At 42.0% G+C, this 19,657-nt stretch overlaps 1 protein-coding gene across 2 annotated transcripts in view; it reads left to right on the top strand.

Annotated features, from left to right (window-relative positions):
• Positions 1–18,866, top strand: part of LOC108719112 (dual specificity testis-specific protein kinase 1) — a 42,037-nt gene extending 23,171 nt beyond the window's left edge. Inside the window, exons 2-10 of one of the 2 annotated variants that reach the window (XM_018267755.2) lie at positions 6,016–6,137; positions 9,200–9,248; positions 9,588–9,734; positions 9,870–9,952; positions 10,309–10,390; positions 10,504–10,587; positions 11,585–11,674; positions 12,106–12,247; positions 13,663–18,866. In XM_018267755.2, the coding sequence (XP_018123244.1) occupies positions 6,016–6,137; positions 9,200–9,248; positions 9,588–9,734; positions 9,870–9,952; positions 10,309–10,390; positions 10,504–10,587; positions 11,585–11,674; positions 12,106–12,247; positions 13,663–15,224 (2,361 nt within the window). In that variant the 3' untranslated portion in view covers positions 15,225–18,866. Of the gene's footprint in view, positions 1–6,015; positions 6,138–9,199; positions 9,249–9,587; positions 9,735–9,869; positions 9,953–10,308; positions 10,391–10,503; positions 10,588–11,584; positions 11,675–12,105; positions 12,248–13,659 lie in introns of both variants that reach the window. The other variant, XM_018267747.2, reaches the window with a different exon arrangement.
• Positions 18,867–19,657: the final 791 nt, after the last annotated feature.

Raw genomic sequence — 19,657 nt, 5'->3', positions numbered from 1 at the left:
CTACCCCATACTGTATATTAGCACAGGCCCTGAGTATTAGCACCCCCATGTACTGCTATATAGCACAGGGCCTTGAGTATCACACCCCTACTGTAATATAGCCACAGGCCCTGAGTATCAGCACTCCGCCCTACTGAATATATGAGCACAAGGTTCACCTGAAGTAGTTTACCACCCCATACTGTATACTAGCACAGGCCCTGGAGTATTACCACCCCATACTGTATATTAGCACAGGCTCCTGAGTATTACACCCCATACTGTATATTAGCACAGGCCCTGAGTATTACACCCCCCATACTGTATATAGCACAGGGCCCTGAGTATTCACCCCATACTGTATATAGCCAATAGGCCCTGAGTTTTAGACCCCATTACATGTATATAGCACAGGCCCTGAGTATTACACCCCCATACTGTATATAGCACAGGCCCTGAGTATTACACCCCATACTGTATATAGCACAGGCCCTGAGTATTACACCCCATACTGTATATAGCACAGGCCCTGAGTATTACACCCCCATACTGTATATAGCACAGGCCCTGAGTATCACACCCCATACTGTATATAGCACAGGCCCTGAGTATTACACCCCATACTGTATATAGCACAGGCCCTGAGTATTACACCCCATATACTGTATACTAAGCACAGGCCCTGAGTATTACACCCCCATACTGTTATATAGCACAGGCCTGAGTATTACACCCCATACTGTACGTGTATATGCACAGCCCTGAGTATTACACCCCCATACTTGTATTATAGCAAGGCCCCATTACACCCCCATACTGTATATAGCACAGGCATGCTGAGTTTTAGACCCCATATTGTATATAGGCACAGCCCTGAGTAATACACCCCCATACTGTATATAGCACAGCCCTGAGTATTACACCCCATACTGTATAATAGCACAGGCCCTGAGTATTACACCCCCATACTGTATATAGCACAGGCCCTGAGTATTACACCCCCATACTGTATATAGCACAGGCCCTGAGTATCACACCCCATACTGTATATAGCACAGGCCCTGAGTATTACACCCCCATACTGTATATAGCACAGGCCCTGAGTATTACACCCCCATACTGTATATAGCACAGGCCCTGAGTATTACACCCCCATACTGTATATAGCACAGGCCCTCAGTATCTCTCTCACATTCGCTATTACTCGCTATTACCCAGCACAGAATGAAATAAGAGGTTCCTATAGCAACAGTGCAATTAAATGTGTATATTTAGGGTTAATCCCCATGGAATGGTTCCGTGTGCTACAGATACAACTCCCAGCATCCTCTGCTGCCCAAGGGCTGTATCCTAAACCTCCCTGGTTGGAGAAGACTTACAGGGCAGATATAAGGAGTGTCGATGCTTTTGTTAAACTACAGTTCCCAGAAGCCCCGGTAGATAAGCAACCCATGAAATAGTATCGGGCTCACTAGTGTTGCTGGTTGTACTGGGAGTGGGTGAGGGATAGAAGATTCCTGGGATTGTGTGTTTGTGACTATTGTGTGGCACTGACCCCTCCCATGGGCACTCCCTGCCAGCGGCTGATAAACATTCCCAGAGACACTCCCCTCTTGTACCACATGGTACCTGTGTGCCTGGCAGAGGGGCCGTCACTGAGGGGGAGGAGCTTATGTTACCTGGCAGGCAGTTTAGAGAGGTTAGTGACAGGTCTGGCCTGGGAGATAATCACCTGTGTCACTGACAGTTGCACTTACTTTCCTCTACTCACGACAGCACATGGGGGGGGGAGTGTGGGAGGAGCCTTTTATTCTGGGGCAATTGTGATCCGCTCTGCTACTTTTTCCACATGTGACCCCCAGGTGGTCACCCATATAAGTGCACCCCTTTATTGATGCCATGTGACATCCAATAGACCGATATGGCAGTAGCTTTGGTACAACTGTCAGTTCTGTGCTGGTAGGTAAGAATGAACCTGATTGGTGCGTGAGACTGACTGTGAGGCCCTTTTTAGGTTGGAATTTAATGTTCCTCATCTGGAGCTTCACAACTTTACGATTCATTGACTCACAAAGGACCAAGTGCATGAGTGCGTATCCCAGCATGCTCAGTGTTTGTGTGTGAGACTCCCTGTACTATTGGTGTTCAGTGACGCAGATCAGCTCGTTGGTTCTGCCCCAAAAGCCTTCACTATCTTTCCTTATTCCTACACCCCCGCCAAGAACTGCACCCATGAGCTCTAAGGATTATGGGAAGGGGGGAGGGGATTCCACCACAAAGTACTAAACCAATCACTGATAAATATAATGTTTAAAGGACAAGAAAAGTTCAACTAAAGAAGTAGGTAGAAATGTTGTACATGATGTTTTGTGCTTCTGTACCAGCCCAAGGCAACCACAGCCCTTTAGCAGTAAAGATCTGTGTCTCCAAAGATGCCCCAGTAGCTCCCCATCTTCTTTTCTGCTGATTCACTGATTCACATGCTCTGTGCTGCTGTCACTTACTGATCTTAGGGAGCCACTCACAATATACAGTACACATAGAATAGAAATGTCACAATATAAGGCTGATTAGTAATTAATACACATAATTACTACATGGCAGCACAGAAACCAGTGCAATTAGCATCAGAATTGAATAATCAGCAAACCTGTAGCATCATCTTATATTACAGCCAGGGAAGCTCATTTTCTGCTGCTGGATAATTAGTGACGAGCCCTAAGCTTAGCTTCTCAACAGCCAATCAGAGCCCACTGAGCATGTGAGTGTCACAGACACTTTCCAAGATGGTGACCCCCTGTGACAAGTTTGAAGTCCTGGATCATTGCTGCTATTGACAAGCTCAAACTTTAGCCTCGTGCAATAAGTTCACTATAGAAAATAGGCCATTTTTAGCCACACTCATTTTTAGGGTTTAGTTCTCCTTTAATGTATACCCTCCATATATATTTATATATAGTGATCATATCCCCTTATATATTTATATATAGTGATCATATCCCCCTTATATATTTATATATATAGTGATCATATCCACTTATATATTTATATATAGTGATCATATCCCCCCTTATATATTTATATATAGTGATTATATCCCCTTATATATTTATATATAGTGATCATATCCCCCTTATATATTTATATACAGTGATCATATCCCCTTATATATTTATATATAGTGATCATATCCCCCTTATATATTTATATATAGTGATCATATCCCCTTATATATTTATATATACTGATCATATCCCCTTATATATTTATATATAGTGATCATATCCCCTTATATATTTATATATACTGATCATATCCCCTTATATATTTATATATAGTGATCATATCCCCTTATATATTTATATATAGTGATCATATCCCCTTATATATTTATATATAGTGATCATATCCCCTTATATATTTATATATACTGATCATATCCCCTTATATATTTATATATAGTGATCATATCCCCTTATATATTTATATATAGTGATCATATCCCCCTTATATATTTATATATAGTGATCATATCCCCTTATATATTTATATATACTGATCATATCCCCTTATATATTTATATATAGTGATCATATCCCTATATATTTATATATAGTGATCATATCCCCCTTATATATTTATATACAGTGATCATATCCCCTCATATATTTATATATAGTGATCATATCTCCTTATATATTTATATATAGTTATCATATCCCCCTTATATATTTATATATAGTGAACATATCCCCTTATATATTTATATACAGTGATCATATCCCCCTTATATATTTATATATAGTGATCATATCCCCTTATATATTTATATATAGTGATCATATCTCCTTATATATTTATATATACTGATCATATCCCCTTATATATTAATATATAGTGATCATATCCCCCTTATATATTTATACATAGTGATCATATCCCCTTATATATTTATATATTGTGATCATATCCCCTTATATATTTATATATAGTGATCATATCCTCTTATATATTTATATATAGTGATCATATCCCCTTATATATTTATATATAGTGATCATATCCTCTTATATATTTATATATAGTGATCATATCCCCTTATATATTTATATATAGTGATCATATCCCCTTATATATTTATATATAGTGATCATATCCCCCTTATATATTTATATATAGTGATCATATCCCCCTTATATATTTATATATAGTGATCATATCCCCTTATATATTTATATATAGTGATCATATCCCCTTATATATTTATATATAGTGATCATATCCCCCTTATATATTTATATATAGTCATCATATCCCCCTTATATATTTATATATAGTGATCATATCCCCCTTAACTGTCTCTTCTTCAGTGTAACAATCCCAACTTGTCTTTCCCCATAACTGATCCCTTCCATTCCCTTTATCAGTTTAGTTGCTCTTCTCTGTACTTTCTCTATTTCATTACTGTCCCTTTATATTGACTGATAGTGGAGTCTTTTTGGGGTTAAAAGGCAGAAAGAGACTGTGAGTGAGTAATATACACACCCAACAGATCACATAATGAAAACATAATATTAACACTGAGTTGTGATTGTTGGAGGCCGAGGCCCCATGATGCTGTAGTTGGATTCAACAGCAGAAATATATTGGGAACAATTAAAGGCAATTTACTTTCCTCACCGCTAGTAATGAGCTGCGAGTGGAATGGGGGGGGAGACCTTTTTTGTGCGTTGACTTCAATTATATTTCTGTTTCTCTTTGATCCTAGTTTGATGGTTAATAAAGGGTTATTGTGTGTGGAACACAGTCCGTGTAGAAAACATCAACAAATCAAAGGCAAACCCACAATTTCACTAAAATACACAGTGGGAGGAGCTTAGTCGAAGATACTGTAGGTCCCAGCATTATATATAAATACAGATATAGGGGATGCAGAGTAAGCCGTGTGGGGCTGCTCCATGGCCTATTGAGTGAAGCTGCTGCAGGATCAGTGAACCCTGGGTGCTGCATTAGTATTAGTACTTATAGGGAAGTATTAGTACTTATAGGGAACTCATTGCTGGAGATGTGTAGGCTCATGTGGAGTGACACCTTATGGTCAAACATTAGGGTGGATTGTACAGAATAGTATTTCAATATCACGTACCCTACACAAAATAAAGTTACAAATTGTCTCACAATATCTTTGTCTGTTGTACTTGTGTCAACTTCATTTAATGATGAGCTTTAACCCCTTTAAGAGAAGACCCGAGATGGGTGTGGTAAGGAAAGCCAAATGTAGTAGTTGGGAGTAAGGCAGGAATCTCTTATTGGATAAGTAAGGGAAGCAGCACCAATAAGAGTAGAGGTGCAGGGAGTTGTTGCACTGCAGGAAGCACAGAGAATGTTTCCTAGAGAAGGGTGCAGGGGATGCAACTCCCGGCAGGGTCACTGCTGTATCTCAGGGTTGGATCAGAGTCATTGGCCCTGAGCTGTTTATCTTTCCTCCCTGTCTGTCCTGTGTCTGTCTGTCTTTATTACACTTTGCACTCAGCTACGGACCTATTGTTTTCATTGAGAGAAGCAGTGACATGATGGGGTGGGTGCTGAAATTCCCAGTATATTCCCAGTATGAGCTCAGAGCTGTCCCACCCTCCTGCATCATTCTCTCCCCACCCTCTTATACATCTCTAGTGGGGTTGGACTGTGTGTTCTATTGGATAGCCAATTAACTGCTCTCACTCCGTACCTGCAAGAGTAACCCCTTCCCCTGTACCTGCAGGAGTAACCCCTCCCCCTGTACCTGCAGGAGTAACCCCTCCCCCTGTACCTGCAGGAGTAACTCCTCCCCCTGTACCTGCAGGAGTAACCCCTCCCCCTGTACCTGCAGGAGTAACCCCTTCCTCTTCTACTCAAGGCCTAGAGATGCCGTCGGTGAGTAATTAGGGGGTACAGTCAGTGAGTAATTAGTGGGTACAGTCAGTGAGTAATTAGTGGGTACAGTCAGTGAATAATTAGGGGGTACAGTCAGACTGACAGTTGCCCTTGTGTTTGTAGGTGCGACACCGACAGTCGGGGCAGATCATGGTGTTGAAAATGAACAAGATGATGAGTAACCGGGGAAATATGCTCCGAGAGGTGCAACTCATGAATCGACTCTGTCACCCCAACATCCTGCGGTAAGTCATGTGATAACCCCCAATATATATGGCAGTTTGGCAATGAACTGGAATAATGTAGTTATCAATGTGTGTGTATATATATATATATATATATAATATTAGCAGAAGGACCCGTACTCCTTGTATAGTGAATCAAATAGTGTTTATTTAATAATGTATATCCAGCACCTTTTTGATTCACTATACAAAGAGTGCGGGTCCTTCTGCTAATATTATATGACATGTCTTGACCCTGAACCCGCAATTGAGTTGTGATCCGGTAAGAGTGCGAACACTGTACGTAAAAGTATATATATATAATAATCTGATGAGTATCTGCTCTCCAAGGCTAAATATCCTTTCATGTATCCAATTAAACATTTACCAAACATTTATAGACCTAACTGTATAATTGGGGTGCAATTATACATATATAATTTGTACATACACAAATCTTTGAACCGGCACACCCTTATAAAATCTTTGCCTCTTTATTTATAATACATTGTATAAGAGTCCAATGATGAGTCCAATTATATAATGTGTTATATACTGTATATATGGGTGTGTGTGTGTTATACATATATATATATATATAATATGGAGTAAAGGGACTCTCGATAAGTCAAAGCAATGGCGCCTGGGTGCAGTCCATGTTGTAATTAGAGAGGAGTAAGCCACACTTCACAGATATTTATAATACAAATAAAGATTTGTATTGTAAATGTGACTAACATTTCGGCCGTGGCACCAGCGTTTTTCAAAGTGAGGACAAAAGGCAAAATAACCAACTTAAAGGACATGTGAATTCAAAAAAATAAAATCCCATTTTTACTTTCTTTAATGAAAAAGAAACCTATCTCCAATATACTTTAATTAAAAAAATTGTACAGTTTTTATAAGAAACCTGACTGTATGCAGTGAAATTCTCCCTTCATTTACTGCTGTGGATAGGAATTGTCAGACGGTCCCTAACTGCTCTGCAGGGAAACAATCAACTTATAAACAGCAGGGGGAGCCCCCGCCTTACTTCCCAGCCATGCAGAACTCAAGCAGCTTTGTTTGTTTCCCTGTAGAGCAGTCGGCGACTGTGTAGAGATTTGTATTGGATTCTATGTTTTGCCCTTTACTGTTTCCAACTCCAGCTGCAGGGACAAAGATCATGGAGCCAGATTTAAACTGATAAACTGGGATTCTATTTGGAGGATTATTTTGCTGCAGCCACTGGTTCTGCAGAGTTGGAGAAAGTTTATATTAAACAATACAAAAACTATAAAATCCACATTAGATTACATGACAACACAGGACCCAGTGCAGTCTGTATATTCTGATCATTTATGACGATCCCTAAGCAGCCCAGATCACACTGAGCATGTGCACAGTCTTAGTCTTGCAAAGATGTATAACAAAGTTACAAGATGGCGACCCCCTGTGGCCAACTTTGAAAACATAAATCATTTCTTTAATTAGGCTTGTGGTGCTGTAAGTTCATGTTTAGTATACAAAAATACAGCATTTCTAGCCTTATTCTATTTTAGCCTTTAATTCACCTTTAAAAATAAAGTTTGGCGGGAACCTGCTGTGACGTGCTATCGGTGTAGTATATAGCGTATACATCTCAATGCCACCTCCAGTGTGTGTGTAGGGAATGTGTTAAATAAACAACCGGAGTATGTATCCATATGAAATAACAAGTGTATAGTGTATAATAAGTGTATAGAGAAACATTGTGGGTAAATTATAGCCAAGGGATATTAATACTAGCTGATTGCTTCAGCCGCACTTCTTTCTTTCAATCAAGGGAGGTAACTGGATTTGTGGGAAAGTAAATGGCGGTACCCGTTCCATATAATTAAGAGTATGTTCATTAAACGACGTACGACTGAACTATACACAAACTTTATTTTTAAGTTGGTTATTTTGCCTTTTGTCCTCAATGAAATGTTAGTCACATCTACAATAAAAATCTTTATTTTTAAATCTTTTTTAAATGTATTTATTTATTTTTAAATCTTAAATCTTTATAAGACCTATGAAGTGCGGCTTCTTCAAGTTACTCTCTACACAAAAAAAAGTTACTCTCTACACAAAAGCCATGAATATTCTGTAAATTATATCCTTATAAACGGTGAGTTCTGATGTCATCAGTTATAAACGGTGAGTTCTGATGTCATTTCTGTCACATGACTCACTGAAACTTGTGTATTATAATAAATAAAGTACCCCCAGTTGCAAAATATGAGGATATTAGAAGTTACCTCGGAGTTTCATGACCTGTATAAAAACACTCAGCCTTCGGCCTCGTACTTTTATATGGTCATGTGACTCCTCGGTAACTTATAATATCCTTATATTTTACAAGAAGGGCTACTTTATTCACTATATAATATTATAAACATTGAGTAATGATGTCATCAGTTATAAACAGTAAGTAGTGATGTCATCAGTTATAAACGGTGAGTTCTGATGTCATTTCTGTCACATGACTCACTGAAACGTGTGTATTATAATAAATAAAGTACCCCCAGTTGTAAAATATGAGGATATTAGAAGTTACCTCGGAGTTCCATGACCTGTGTAAAAACTCTCGTTGGCCTCGTACATTTATATGGTCATGAAACTCCTCGGTAACTTATATTATCCTTATATTTTCTAGGGTACTTTACTCACTATATATATACAGTATATATTGGTGTTTCTGTTGCTTTGTGCACTGAAGTAACAATATTCTGGGCTGTTGCTTTTGGAAATAGAACTCCCCCCCCTGCTATAATTATAAGTCACTGCCTGTACCTTGTATTGTCTGTCTGTCCCTAAAAGGAACTAGAAATCACTACTATCCGATACATCTCTTGTCAGTTACACCCGTATTCTCTTTCCCAGAATCCTCAGCTATCCATCTAATAACCCCACCCATAAATACTTTCACCTTGTTACTCACAACTACTGTCTCTGCTGTATTCACTCTCTGCCTCCCCCTAGTGTCACTCGCTGGGAACTGTCTCTTGTGCCAGAATGTCACTGTCGGACCCTCTGGATGTCTCTTCCCTAATGATGTTCCTTCTCTTCCTTCCTCTCAGGTTTATGGGAGTCTGTGTGCAACAAGGACAGCTTCACGCTCTCACTGAGGTAAGTGGCTATAAGTGACAGTTGCAATGATGACAGATGGGAGGGTGCAGTTTATTTGCAGTTATTGTTACAGTTAATGACTTTGTACAGTGTAGATACAGTAGATTCCCCGGGAGAAGGTCCCCTGTGTGTAATTCTGGGTCTGCAGTTCCCTGTACAAGTCAGTTGGGCACAAGTTATTCCTCTGCCCCTTCTACAGAGCGTGTGATTAGATTGTGATTAGATTGTCAGCTTAAGGTGCCAGGGCAGTAGTAGGAATAGACCTCTGCCTTTCAGCACAGTATATATATGATATATTATCGGCCATTTGATTGGTTCAGCTCAGTCTTCGCCTTGCAGTACATTAACGGGGGGAATTTGGAGCAGCTCCTACAAAGTGCCGAGCCCCTGCCCTGGGGTGTGAGGGTGAAGCTGAGTCTGGACATCGCCCGAGGTCTCCGCTACCTGCACTCCAAGGGGGTCTTCCACCGAGACCTCACCTCCAAGGTAAAGACCCTCCCCAAATATTCCTTATATGTCTCAACTAACCACAGGAACTGCTGTTGCCATTCTCTACATAATGACATGCCCATTACTGTGCCCCTCACCCCCTAATGTACCTGTGCCCTCCGCTGCCCATAGAACTGCTTGGTGCGCTGTGAGGAGAGTAAATACTCGGTTGTTGTTGGAGATTTCGGCTTGGCAGAGAAGATTCCGGATCACAGGTAAAGACTTGGTGCCGCTTTTCTTTCCAATTTGATCACAATGCCCCTTATATGTCCCTTATATGTACCTTATAGGCGTCTTATATGCCCCTTATATGTCTCGTATATGTCTCTTAAATGTCCCTTATATGCCCCTTATATGCCCCTTACATGCCCCTTATATGTCCCTTATATGTCCCGGGTTACTCAGATCCAATTCAGGGGCTCAATGTCCCATCACTCATTAGTACTGAATCGACCAATAGGATTGTGTAAATAAATTCCTCCAATTATATCTCTCATTTCCCAGTCCTGCCCTTTATTCCCCCCTTTGGATTCTCTGCTCTCACCTCTCCCCAATTCTCTCTCTGTTTCAGCCAAACGGAGCCGCTGTCAGTGGTGGGATCCCCTTATTGGATGGCGCCTGAAGTTCTTCGTGGGGAGTTGTACAATGAAAAGGTGCCTGTGCCCCCCATCTCCAGTGTTTCATAATCCTCCAGCCTTGTTTTACCTCCTTCTTCCCCTGAATGTGCCCTGTACCCCATAACTATATATTTATATGACCCCCCCAGGCAGACGTCTTTGCATTTGGGATCATCCTGTGTGAGATCATTGCCCGGATTCCAGCCGACCCCGATTATCTTCCCCGCACTGAGGTGAGTCCCTTCTCTGGCCCTTGTGAGGTGCATTAGTGTTAGTGTAGCCTTGGCCAGACATTCCTCTATTCTGTGACAATTCCCAAAGTAGCTCCATAATGGGTTAAACCAGGATGTACCATTGCTGCCCACCCAGGGGTCTGCCAGAACAAGGCTTAATGGCCCATTGTGTGTAGTGGGGGCGACACTCAGGGGCAGGAGGGCTGTATCTCTGTGAGGCTTATGGGAATCTAAGGTACAGACCTCACCTCATTCCTGCCCAATATACCATGGACTTGGGTGGGACCCTGAGTCTCATAGTCACGTATGACATGTAGCCACTCCCACAATTCCCTGCTCTGCGTTACATTTACAGCTGCTCTGGCGCCACCTTGTGGCAGCAAATGTAACTACTTTACTTCTCACTTTTATTGCAGCCAGTTTTGTATTTCCCCATATTCTCTGACTGATATTTATATTTACTGACATTTATGCCCAGCAGCCACTGATTCCTTAGTTCTCTAGTTTAATATAAGGCCCCGTCTGATTGGTCCTGGTGTCTGTCTCACTGTCCAATCGACTGACTGCACAGGCTGATCACTAGTGTGTGTGACAGGAGTGTGACACTAGTGCAGCCCATATACAAATTACACACACATATAATCACACACAACTGAGCAAAGCTGATTGATTTCCACCTACAATTTCCTAAGAGATCCCTTTGCACTTCACCTTTAGATCTCTCTGCTCAGCTTCTGATTGGCTACAAGCCACAAGTCCGCCCCTCACTGGTATATTATAAGAGCTTTTTAGGGAAATGAGGCTTTTTCTTGGATCATGTGACTCTTTGGTTGGAAAAGTCTCAGGCCAGAAATATCAGACACTGTGAGATATATATATGTCTGTATACATGAGTATGGGGGTACTGAGGATACACGTGAGATTGGTCGGTTTTACCCCCTCTTTGTTGTATCACCTGCCCCCGTTTCTCCTGATGTTCTTTATTTCTCCCCCACAGGATTTTGGGTTGGACATCAAGGCATTTCGGGAGCTGGTGTCGTCGGACTGTCCCTCTTCCTTCCTGCAGTTGGCATTTCATTGTTGCAGGGTAGGTGGGGGGGCAATGGAGGATCATGGGAGTTGTTCTCATCCCCCCAGTCCATGATGTTGAGGAGTTTCAGGGACTACAGGGGGGGGTCTGTGTAATGTTTGTGCAGAGGAAATGTTGGTAGAGATGCAGAGTCCCCCCCCCCAGTGTGACCACACGACTCTCACCGACAACCACAAAGGGGAAGTTAAATGTCAAGTGTTTTATTAGCACAGTGTAATCATTGCCACTGCAACTGTCACATTTTCTGCAGCTGCTCTTATCTTGCACTGTCATTTGTCTTTCTATTCTGCCCCCCCGACATGCTATTAACCCCTTAGTTTGCACATTCTTTCTGCCGAGCCAGTAGTCCACACGTTGTGTTCAGCCGCCCCTGATAATGTGCTCCTGTGCCCCCACCTTATAGTATTGTGTCCCTCTCCCCCCATCAGATGTCCCCAGAGTCCAGGCCTTCCTTCAGTGAGGTGAGCCAGCGGCTGGAGGACTCGTTAGAAAACATGGACAGGAAGAAAGTGATTCCGCCCCTTCAATCAACCAATAGTCTGGAGGATGAGATAATAAGCCCCTGGAACGGTGAGTGTTAGGGGTCAAAATAATCGTCTTCTGTTCCAGGCACATGTTCTACTACAAACTGACATGAGCACCAGTTTCCATTTTAAGCTGCTTATATTTTTTAGTAGGCTGAATCTCATTACAGGGACTGGTCCAATTGCCATTTAGAAGTTACAAATATATTTAACCCCTTTCAGGTTAATTGGAGAGGTCTCACATTGGGTATTGAGGTGTATAAGCCATACGTGGGGCATGTTCTGTATAACTGAGTGGACTATATAACTGAGTGTATCAGGAGAGGCACAAGATGGGGTAGAACTGTGATCCCCAACCAGTGGCTCATGGGTAACATGTTGCTCCCCAACTCATTGGCTGTTTTGGATAAAACCAGTTGTATTGCTAAACAGAACCTCCTGTAGCTGCCAGTCCATATAGGGGCTACCAATAGCCAATCCCTGTCCTTATTTGAGACCTCAGGACATTTTTTTATGCTTGTGTTGCTCCCCAACTCTTTTTATTACTGAATGTGGCTAAAAAAGGTTGGGGACCCCTGAGGTAGGGAAACTGAAGCTGAAGGGAAACGAGGAGAATGAGATTATAAAAAAGCACCAGCCAAGAGAAAGGGGATAGATACAAGGTACAGCCTCCCAACAGTCTGACTTATCAAATATATAAAAAATCTGAAAAGAAATGACTGGGGTTTGAGGCAATGTATGTGAGAATGAATCATATTCCATATTGTATGAACAGCCAAATTCAGGTTTTATTATCACATATTCCACAGCTATGTACAACAGGAGGGAATACCCCCAAACATACACATAATTGTTACTGGAGATAGAGAATTCTGCTCAGTAGAGCTTGCAATCTAAAGGAGAAGGGGTACAAGACACAAGTAGGAAGATGGGCAAGGTCAGTTGTTGGTCTCTGGAGGGGAAGACAAGTTACAGGAGTCAGTATATAATATGATAAGAGAGTGAATCAGAATTTTTGTGGGATCTTGTGGGAAAAATTATGGTATTAAGCCATTTGGGATTCCGACAGAGAGAGAGATGAGAGAAGATGCTGCTTCATTGCAGGAGACACTGAAAGAGAGAGATTTGAGAGGTAAAACCAGCACAGGGCAGTGTCATGGAGGCCAAGAGAATGAGACTTGAAGAGTAGAGGGGTCAAAAGCAACTGAGAGATCTGAGTATTAGGAATATTAGTAGGTTCAAAGTACTTTAGTTGATAAGAGGTCGTTAGTTTCCCGTTTTAGATCAGTTTATGTGTTTTGGACTAAAGTCAGATTTTAGGAGGTCCAGCAGAAACTTTTCTGTATAGTTCCTGCTCAAGTCTCTTGTTTGTATATTACTTTGGGGTCTGAGTTATTCATTAGGAGATGATGGATCCATAGAGCCATTGGTTGCTTAGTTTTTTTATGTTTGTTTCAGGAGGAAGCCAAAGCTCTTTGCACTCAAACAATCAGCAGCAAGCCTGGGATACTCCAACCCCACCTGATCAGCGCCTGTCGCGTAGCCAGTCGGATATGTTCTCACCACAACCTCAGGACCCTTATGATGACCTTCTGCATGACACCCCTGCACGGGTCAACCCCTTCTCCCAACGAGAGGATCTAAAGGGAGGACGCATTAAGCTGTTTGACACCCCAAGCAAGTCGGTCATCTCCCTGACGTTTGAGCTTCCTCAACCACTAACCTACCAGATGAACACACCAGTTACCCCTGAGCCTATCATGGAAGCTCAGTGTGACTTTTCAGAGCCAACAGCAAGACCTCGGCGTTGTAGGTCTCTCCCTTCATCCCCTGAGATCTGCCGTAAGGGCAGCCCTGGCACTGGTGGGACCCCTTTACAACGGCCAGTCCAGTGGACATCTGAGAAAAGGAACATAAAGAGCAGGAAACTAATTTCTGTAAATTCAGTGGAAACCCATACAAACACACCGAAAATAAATGGTGTTTCACAGGAACCACATAAAAGGTTAGAGGACCTGCCAAGTGATTCCCAGCAGTCTATAGGAGTCAATCCTTCCAGCAATCTGAATTTTAATGGAGATATGGACTCTCTGTGTGGGGAAGATCAGTCACTTTTACAGGCAAGTGTAACATCTGAGGATGATGGAATGAAAAATGGACAAGCATTAAAGAGTGCTAGTGGGAAAACTGTGGACTCTGTGGAGGAGAAGTGTAATGGGGATCCGTTTACAGTAAATCCGATCCCCCCGAGGACGGACCATGTGTGGGGAAATGAGAATTTAGTCACACCAGAGAGAGACCAAAAGTGGATTGTTGGCACTTTATCTCCAGAACATGAATCCCCACCAAATTCTCACCAGGACAGAAATGGGGAGTTGAACATGCACGACCCGGAACTGACAGAAAGTTTCCCCTGTATAGAGCTACCTGAGACAGGGGAACCAATGGACTGCTCCAGTAGCCCGGATACCACAGAAGAGAACACCTTCTGCAAGAGACCATCGTGGCTAAGGTCCAACGGGCCAATTACAGCACCCTCCCCTCCTTTGCAATCTTCCTTATCTTCGACTCCCTCGTCTTCCCGCTCTCCCTCTCCACCCATCAGCACATGGCAGCAGGAGCCGTCAGTAGCCCATAACAGACTTCAGCTTTCAGACAACAACAATGTGGTGTGCAGCAAGCCTCTGGGGTGGGTTGGTTCCCCCCGTTCTCTGGGATCTTTAGAAGGAAACTTGTGGGAGGACAGTTTGCCTGGTTTGGGTTGTGAAGGAGGGGAAAGTGGCAGCACAGCTCCCCTCCATGTTTCTTCCAATTCTGTTTTGGACCATGAAGAAACCGTCACTTGCCCAGCTTGCTGCCTGGGGGGCTTCAGCTTCATATCGGTTTGTCGTCGGACTCCTCCTGACTCTTCTTGCTATCAGAATTTGAACTGTGAGGCGAGTCGAGGGCTAATAAACACAGCCCCAAGAACCAGTACTCCGAGGCAGGGGCCCAGCAGGAAGATTCCTGAAGCTCAAACTTAAGGGCTGGGGACGGTTCTAAGGGGAGGCTTTGCTTTTGGGCTTAACGCAATATCTTGTGAATATCTCAGCAAAAAGCATGACAATATACATGAGGGTTGTTTACAAATATGCCGCTGTAATCGTTTATCTTATTAACTTGCCTGTCTGAGCTTTGGGAATTTTCTTGGGTCTTTATCTTGAAGTCACTGATACCCTGAAACAATCCATGCGGGGGGCTCCACTCTGAACCCAAGATCTGCCACCTTGAAGGCTCATACTGGCGACACATGCGGCACGTACAGTTATCAGGCCTAATTTAATAACAGCCGTATCTGTGACCAGCTTGGCCACACAAGTAGTGAGTAGACCGTCTTGCCCATGTGAACATCACTAAGGTTTTCTTGCACGGCTGTTCATGTGGCAGACACCTTTGGTTAATTTTCCCAATTCCCCGTGAGACGCATGACTAGAGCATATAACTAACAGTGTTTTACTACAATGCTAACTACTGAAAACTGAAAACACGTCCATATGATGAATTTAGACTTAACCTTGAGGGCTCCTACCTATTTAATATTCATTTAGATGAGCGGCCTCTACGGGATGGGCACGTTGGTTAATCGTGTAGGATCAATACCTTGACATGTCTTTTTGAAATATTGTGTTTTTATGATGAGAAATGACTACTGTATATGAGACGAGTTCTCTCGCAAATTCTATTTTTCTATATTTATTTGTTCTCTGATTATTTAAGTAATTTAATGTTCGACTTTAGGCGATTGCTCTTTGGATCTAAATTCAGAAGCTGTTGGAATGTATACATTGTGTTCAAGGACCATGTCGAGTTATAAACTCCTACTGTAGCCATCTCTGCCAAAAGATAACACAAGGACGATATACCAAACCAAGAGGTGGGAGGAGTCAGTGGGCTCCCCGGTTACGGTGCCTGTTTACAGAGAATGGCACTTTCTTATATCGCACAATGTTACTCTAATGCATCTTCCTGGAGGCAAACCAGGACTTGTGTCATAGATCAAGGGGATCTTTGAACCTACAATGGTGTGGCTTGTAAGAGAATTCAGAAGGTGCTCAAGGAAAGGTTGAATTTGTATTTTCAGTACAGTCAGGTAATATCCCTTCATTTATGGTTCTCCAGCCATGGGGCCAGAGGTTGGACATCCCACCGCTAATCCAGATGTATCACAGAAGCATAGTTGTATGCAGTTGTTTCTTCTTTGTCCATGTCTAGTTTTTGCTGAGATTTGCTGTATTAGAAGTGCTGCCTAGGCCTGGGGCACCCTCTTTTACTTAAAGAAGCACAATGGTGGAGAGGCAGCTCGGTCCATGGCAGGAAACTTATTGATCTGCCCCAAACTATGGAAAGCTCAAACAATTTGTCAGTGGTTCCAAAGACAGCGAAAGATTCCTGGAGGCAATTGCACCGTAATCACCTTAGACTCTCTGCAGTGATCGATCCTCCTCAGGTCTTACAGAGTGAAGGACGAGAGGAAGCTCCTGGGTAACATTTCCCAAGGTCTGTGTATTGATTGGGATTTGTTTGCAGCCTGTTTTGTTCTTGGGAGGTTCTTGGGTCAGTTGAGGGAGTCACAACCCAGCAAGCAGGAGATGGTCAAACCCTAGGGAGACAATCCTTCTTTAATAACATATGCAGCCATCGTCTTTATCCCATAACAAGAAACTGAACCCAACGGCGCTCTTCTTTCATGGCTTTTTGTAATTTATACCTAAATAAGCACTTTAATATAAATAACTAATATGTACTGCAGCCTCCATTGTTCATATGAAGCACTTTATATCAGTCCCGTCTCGGCCACTAAGGAAGCCCGGCTGTGTTTCCCATGTCTGAGAGCCTGCCATTGGCTGCTTGCTCTTTTGGCCCATTAAAGCACTTTATGCACTGCCAGGTTTATCCTTTGCTCTTCTCCTTCTTCTGACACTTTGGGTGAACAATAAGCACTTACTGGGACACATTCAGCTGCTTTGCCTGGTGTGGGGCAGCTCTATGGCGGCAAGTGGGGGTGAATGCCTATTACTTTGTATATAGCTGCAAAAAAGTTAAAATTCTGTATGTTTAACATGAATGTCCTGTGCCCCCCACACTTGCAGCCAAATGAGAGATGTGCATGGTTTAGACTATTTACATTCAGGTTTATAGAACACACGTAGTATGATTATATAACCAAATATATTCTACACCTTCCACTACATGTTTTTTTTTCCTTTACACCAATAAATCACTTATTTCTACAAGATGATTGGTTGGGCACTGCAGGAACATGGAGGATAGGGCACATGGTGGAACTTGCTTTGATCAGGCGCTGGGAAGTTTGCTGATGTAGCTGATCTAATTGGGGGGGGGGGGGTCATTTGGAATATCTTGGGCCCCATTTGGCCCAACTAACAAAAGCCCTGGCACATCAATATCCATGTCTGTCTTACAATAACACAACTGCACACCTGTATTCCCATAGCTGTATGGGCCGTTTCTATTCATTTCTGTATATGTCCCCTAATCATCATCATTATCAATACAACTTCAACTGCTTTTTGTGCCTGATTTCTGTTCTCAACCCCAAATTTAAGCATGTGGGGTCTGCATCCCCATACATTTCCCATCAGTGCATTTGCACATGGATCCCTCAAAAACATCACTCACGTGGGCACCATGTAGACATACAGAGCAATATGGATGTAGCCATTGGCAACCAATCTTTCCTATGCAATGTAGTACTGTAGTAATCATTTTCCACCAATAAACTCAACAATGACTCCCGCATGCTGCTGACTGCCCCATCCCACCAGTGGAACCATGGCTGGGTCACTAATGCCCTCCTAATACCTTTCATGACGTGCGGCATCTTTAAGCTTTAATCACATGCCATACTTTGGGCCTTCAGAGAGATCACACTTTCCCATGTGAGGCACCTGAAGCTTCTCCCTCCATCCTCATTCTTTCTCTGGCTTCTGCTCTTCTGCATGCCAATGGCAGTGCTTGTGCATCTCCTCACTCATGGGCCTCCTAATGCACCTTGTGCTATAAACATGGCCTCATTCCATTCTAGCGCCAAAGAAATCACTAGCCGTTGGGTGTAGGGTTCATCATCATCATGACGGCGATCCTTGGCTTCTTATTTACTGGAAACCTGAAACTGATCTGTTATTTGACCCCTTGTCATGGGAAGAAGGCTGCTCCCCAAGACTAGAGGAACGCTGCCCCCCAGAAACCTGTCTGACTTACTATTTAGTGTGTTTATTCCTAAAAGGGTGTGCTTGAGCTTCACTTCTATTGGTTTATGTAACACTGCACCTGACAGGTTGGGTTGGCTGAAATATTTAAGATGTCAGAAAGCCACTTAGAGCCTCAGCGACAATCTTTCATATCTGCTAAATGCCCCAGAGGTTTTTTTTTCCCTTTTTTTGAATATTTGCCCTGTTTTGGGTGTAGCCAGAGGTCATGCCACCCCTTTTTTTTTTTGAAGTGGTGTAAATAATGTTTCTCCTCCTGTGGTTTCTTTACCTGTAACCATGCACTGCCCATTTGTTTCCTTCATTTGTATTATTATTTTTGGACAATGGTACCAGATTGCTAGTAATATATACAAAGCTTATTTAAACCATTTCAATAAAACTCTATATTACAGATATGAGTGTAACGTTATTTCTTCTTATTGTCTGTAGCACCATTAAGGTTTCAACAAAATGTTATTAAGACAAAAGAATAAATTTGGAATCTTGTCACAAATAAATAAATGCCGTTTACAGGATATAAAATATCTTTGTCATAACATTTTCAAAATACGTTGTTACAAAATGTTGTTCCAGTAGTTGTTTCCAAATTAATATGGCTTCTTCATAACCAAGAGAAATAATAGATGTACATTTCACTAAAAGCCAATTTTACACAATGTTTAACATTAATAACATCTCGATTAAAAAGTAAAATATTACGAAAAATTAAAAAAAAACAATTAATGATCATCCAGTCAACAGAATATTGCTTAAAAGACCACACGTCTAATAAAAAGGCTCATTTTAGGTTTAATGCCTTCCCTCCAGTGCAGCATTGACTCATGGGGATTATTTTTACTTTTCCAGCACTGATAGGTAAATATTGCTTCATCTTCTAGAAGTTGTACATTCAGGGGGCACAGTTACTATTGGTCGAATATCGAGGGTTAATTAACCCTCGAATATCGAAGTCGAAGGATTTACCGCAATTCGTTCGATCGAACGATCTAAGAAAAAAATGTTCAATCGAACGATTAAATCCTTGAATCGTTCGATTTTTCCTTTGATCCCAAAAAGGCCTAGAAAGGACCTTCCCCATAGACTAACATTGGTGCTCGGTAGGTTTTAGGTGGCGAAGTAGGTGGTTAAAGTTTTATTTTAAAGAGACAGTACTTCGACTATCGAATAGTCAAAAGATTTTTAGT

This window comes from Xenopus laevis, chromosome 1L, assembly GCF_017654675.1.
Source record: "Xenopus laevis strain J_2021 chromosome 1L, Xenopus_laevis_v10.1, whole genome shotgun sequence".
NCBI classification, from domain to species: Eukaryota; Metazoa; Chordata; class Amphibia; order Anura; family Pipidae; genus Xenopus; species Xenopus laevis.
This window is presented reverse-complemented; position numbering and strand designations above follow the sequence as displayed.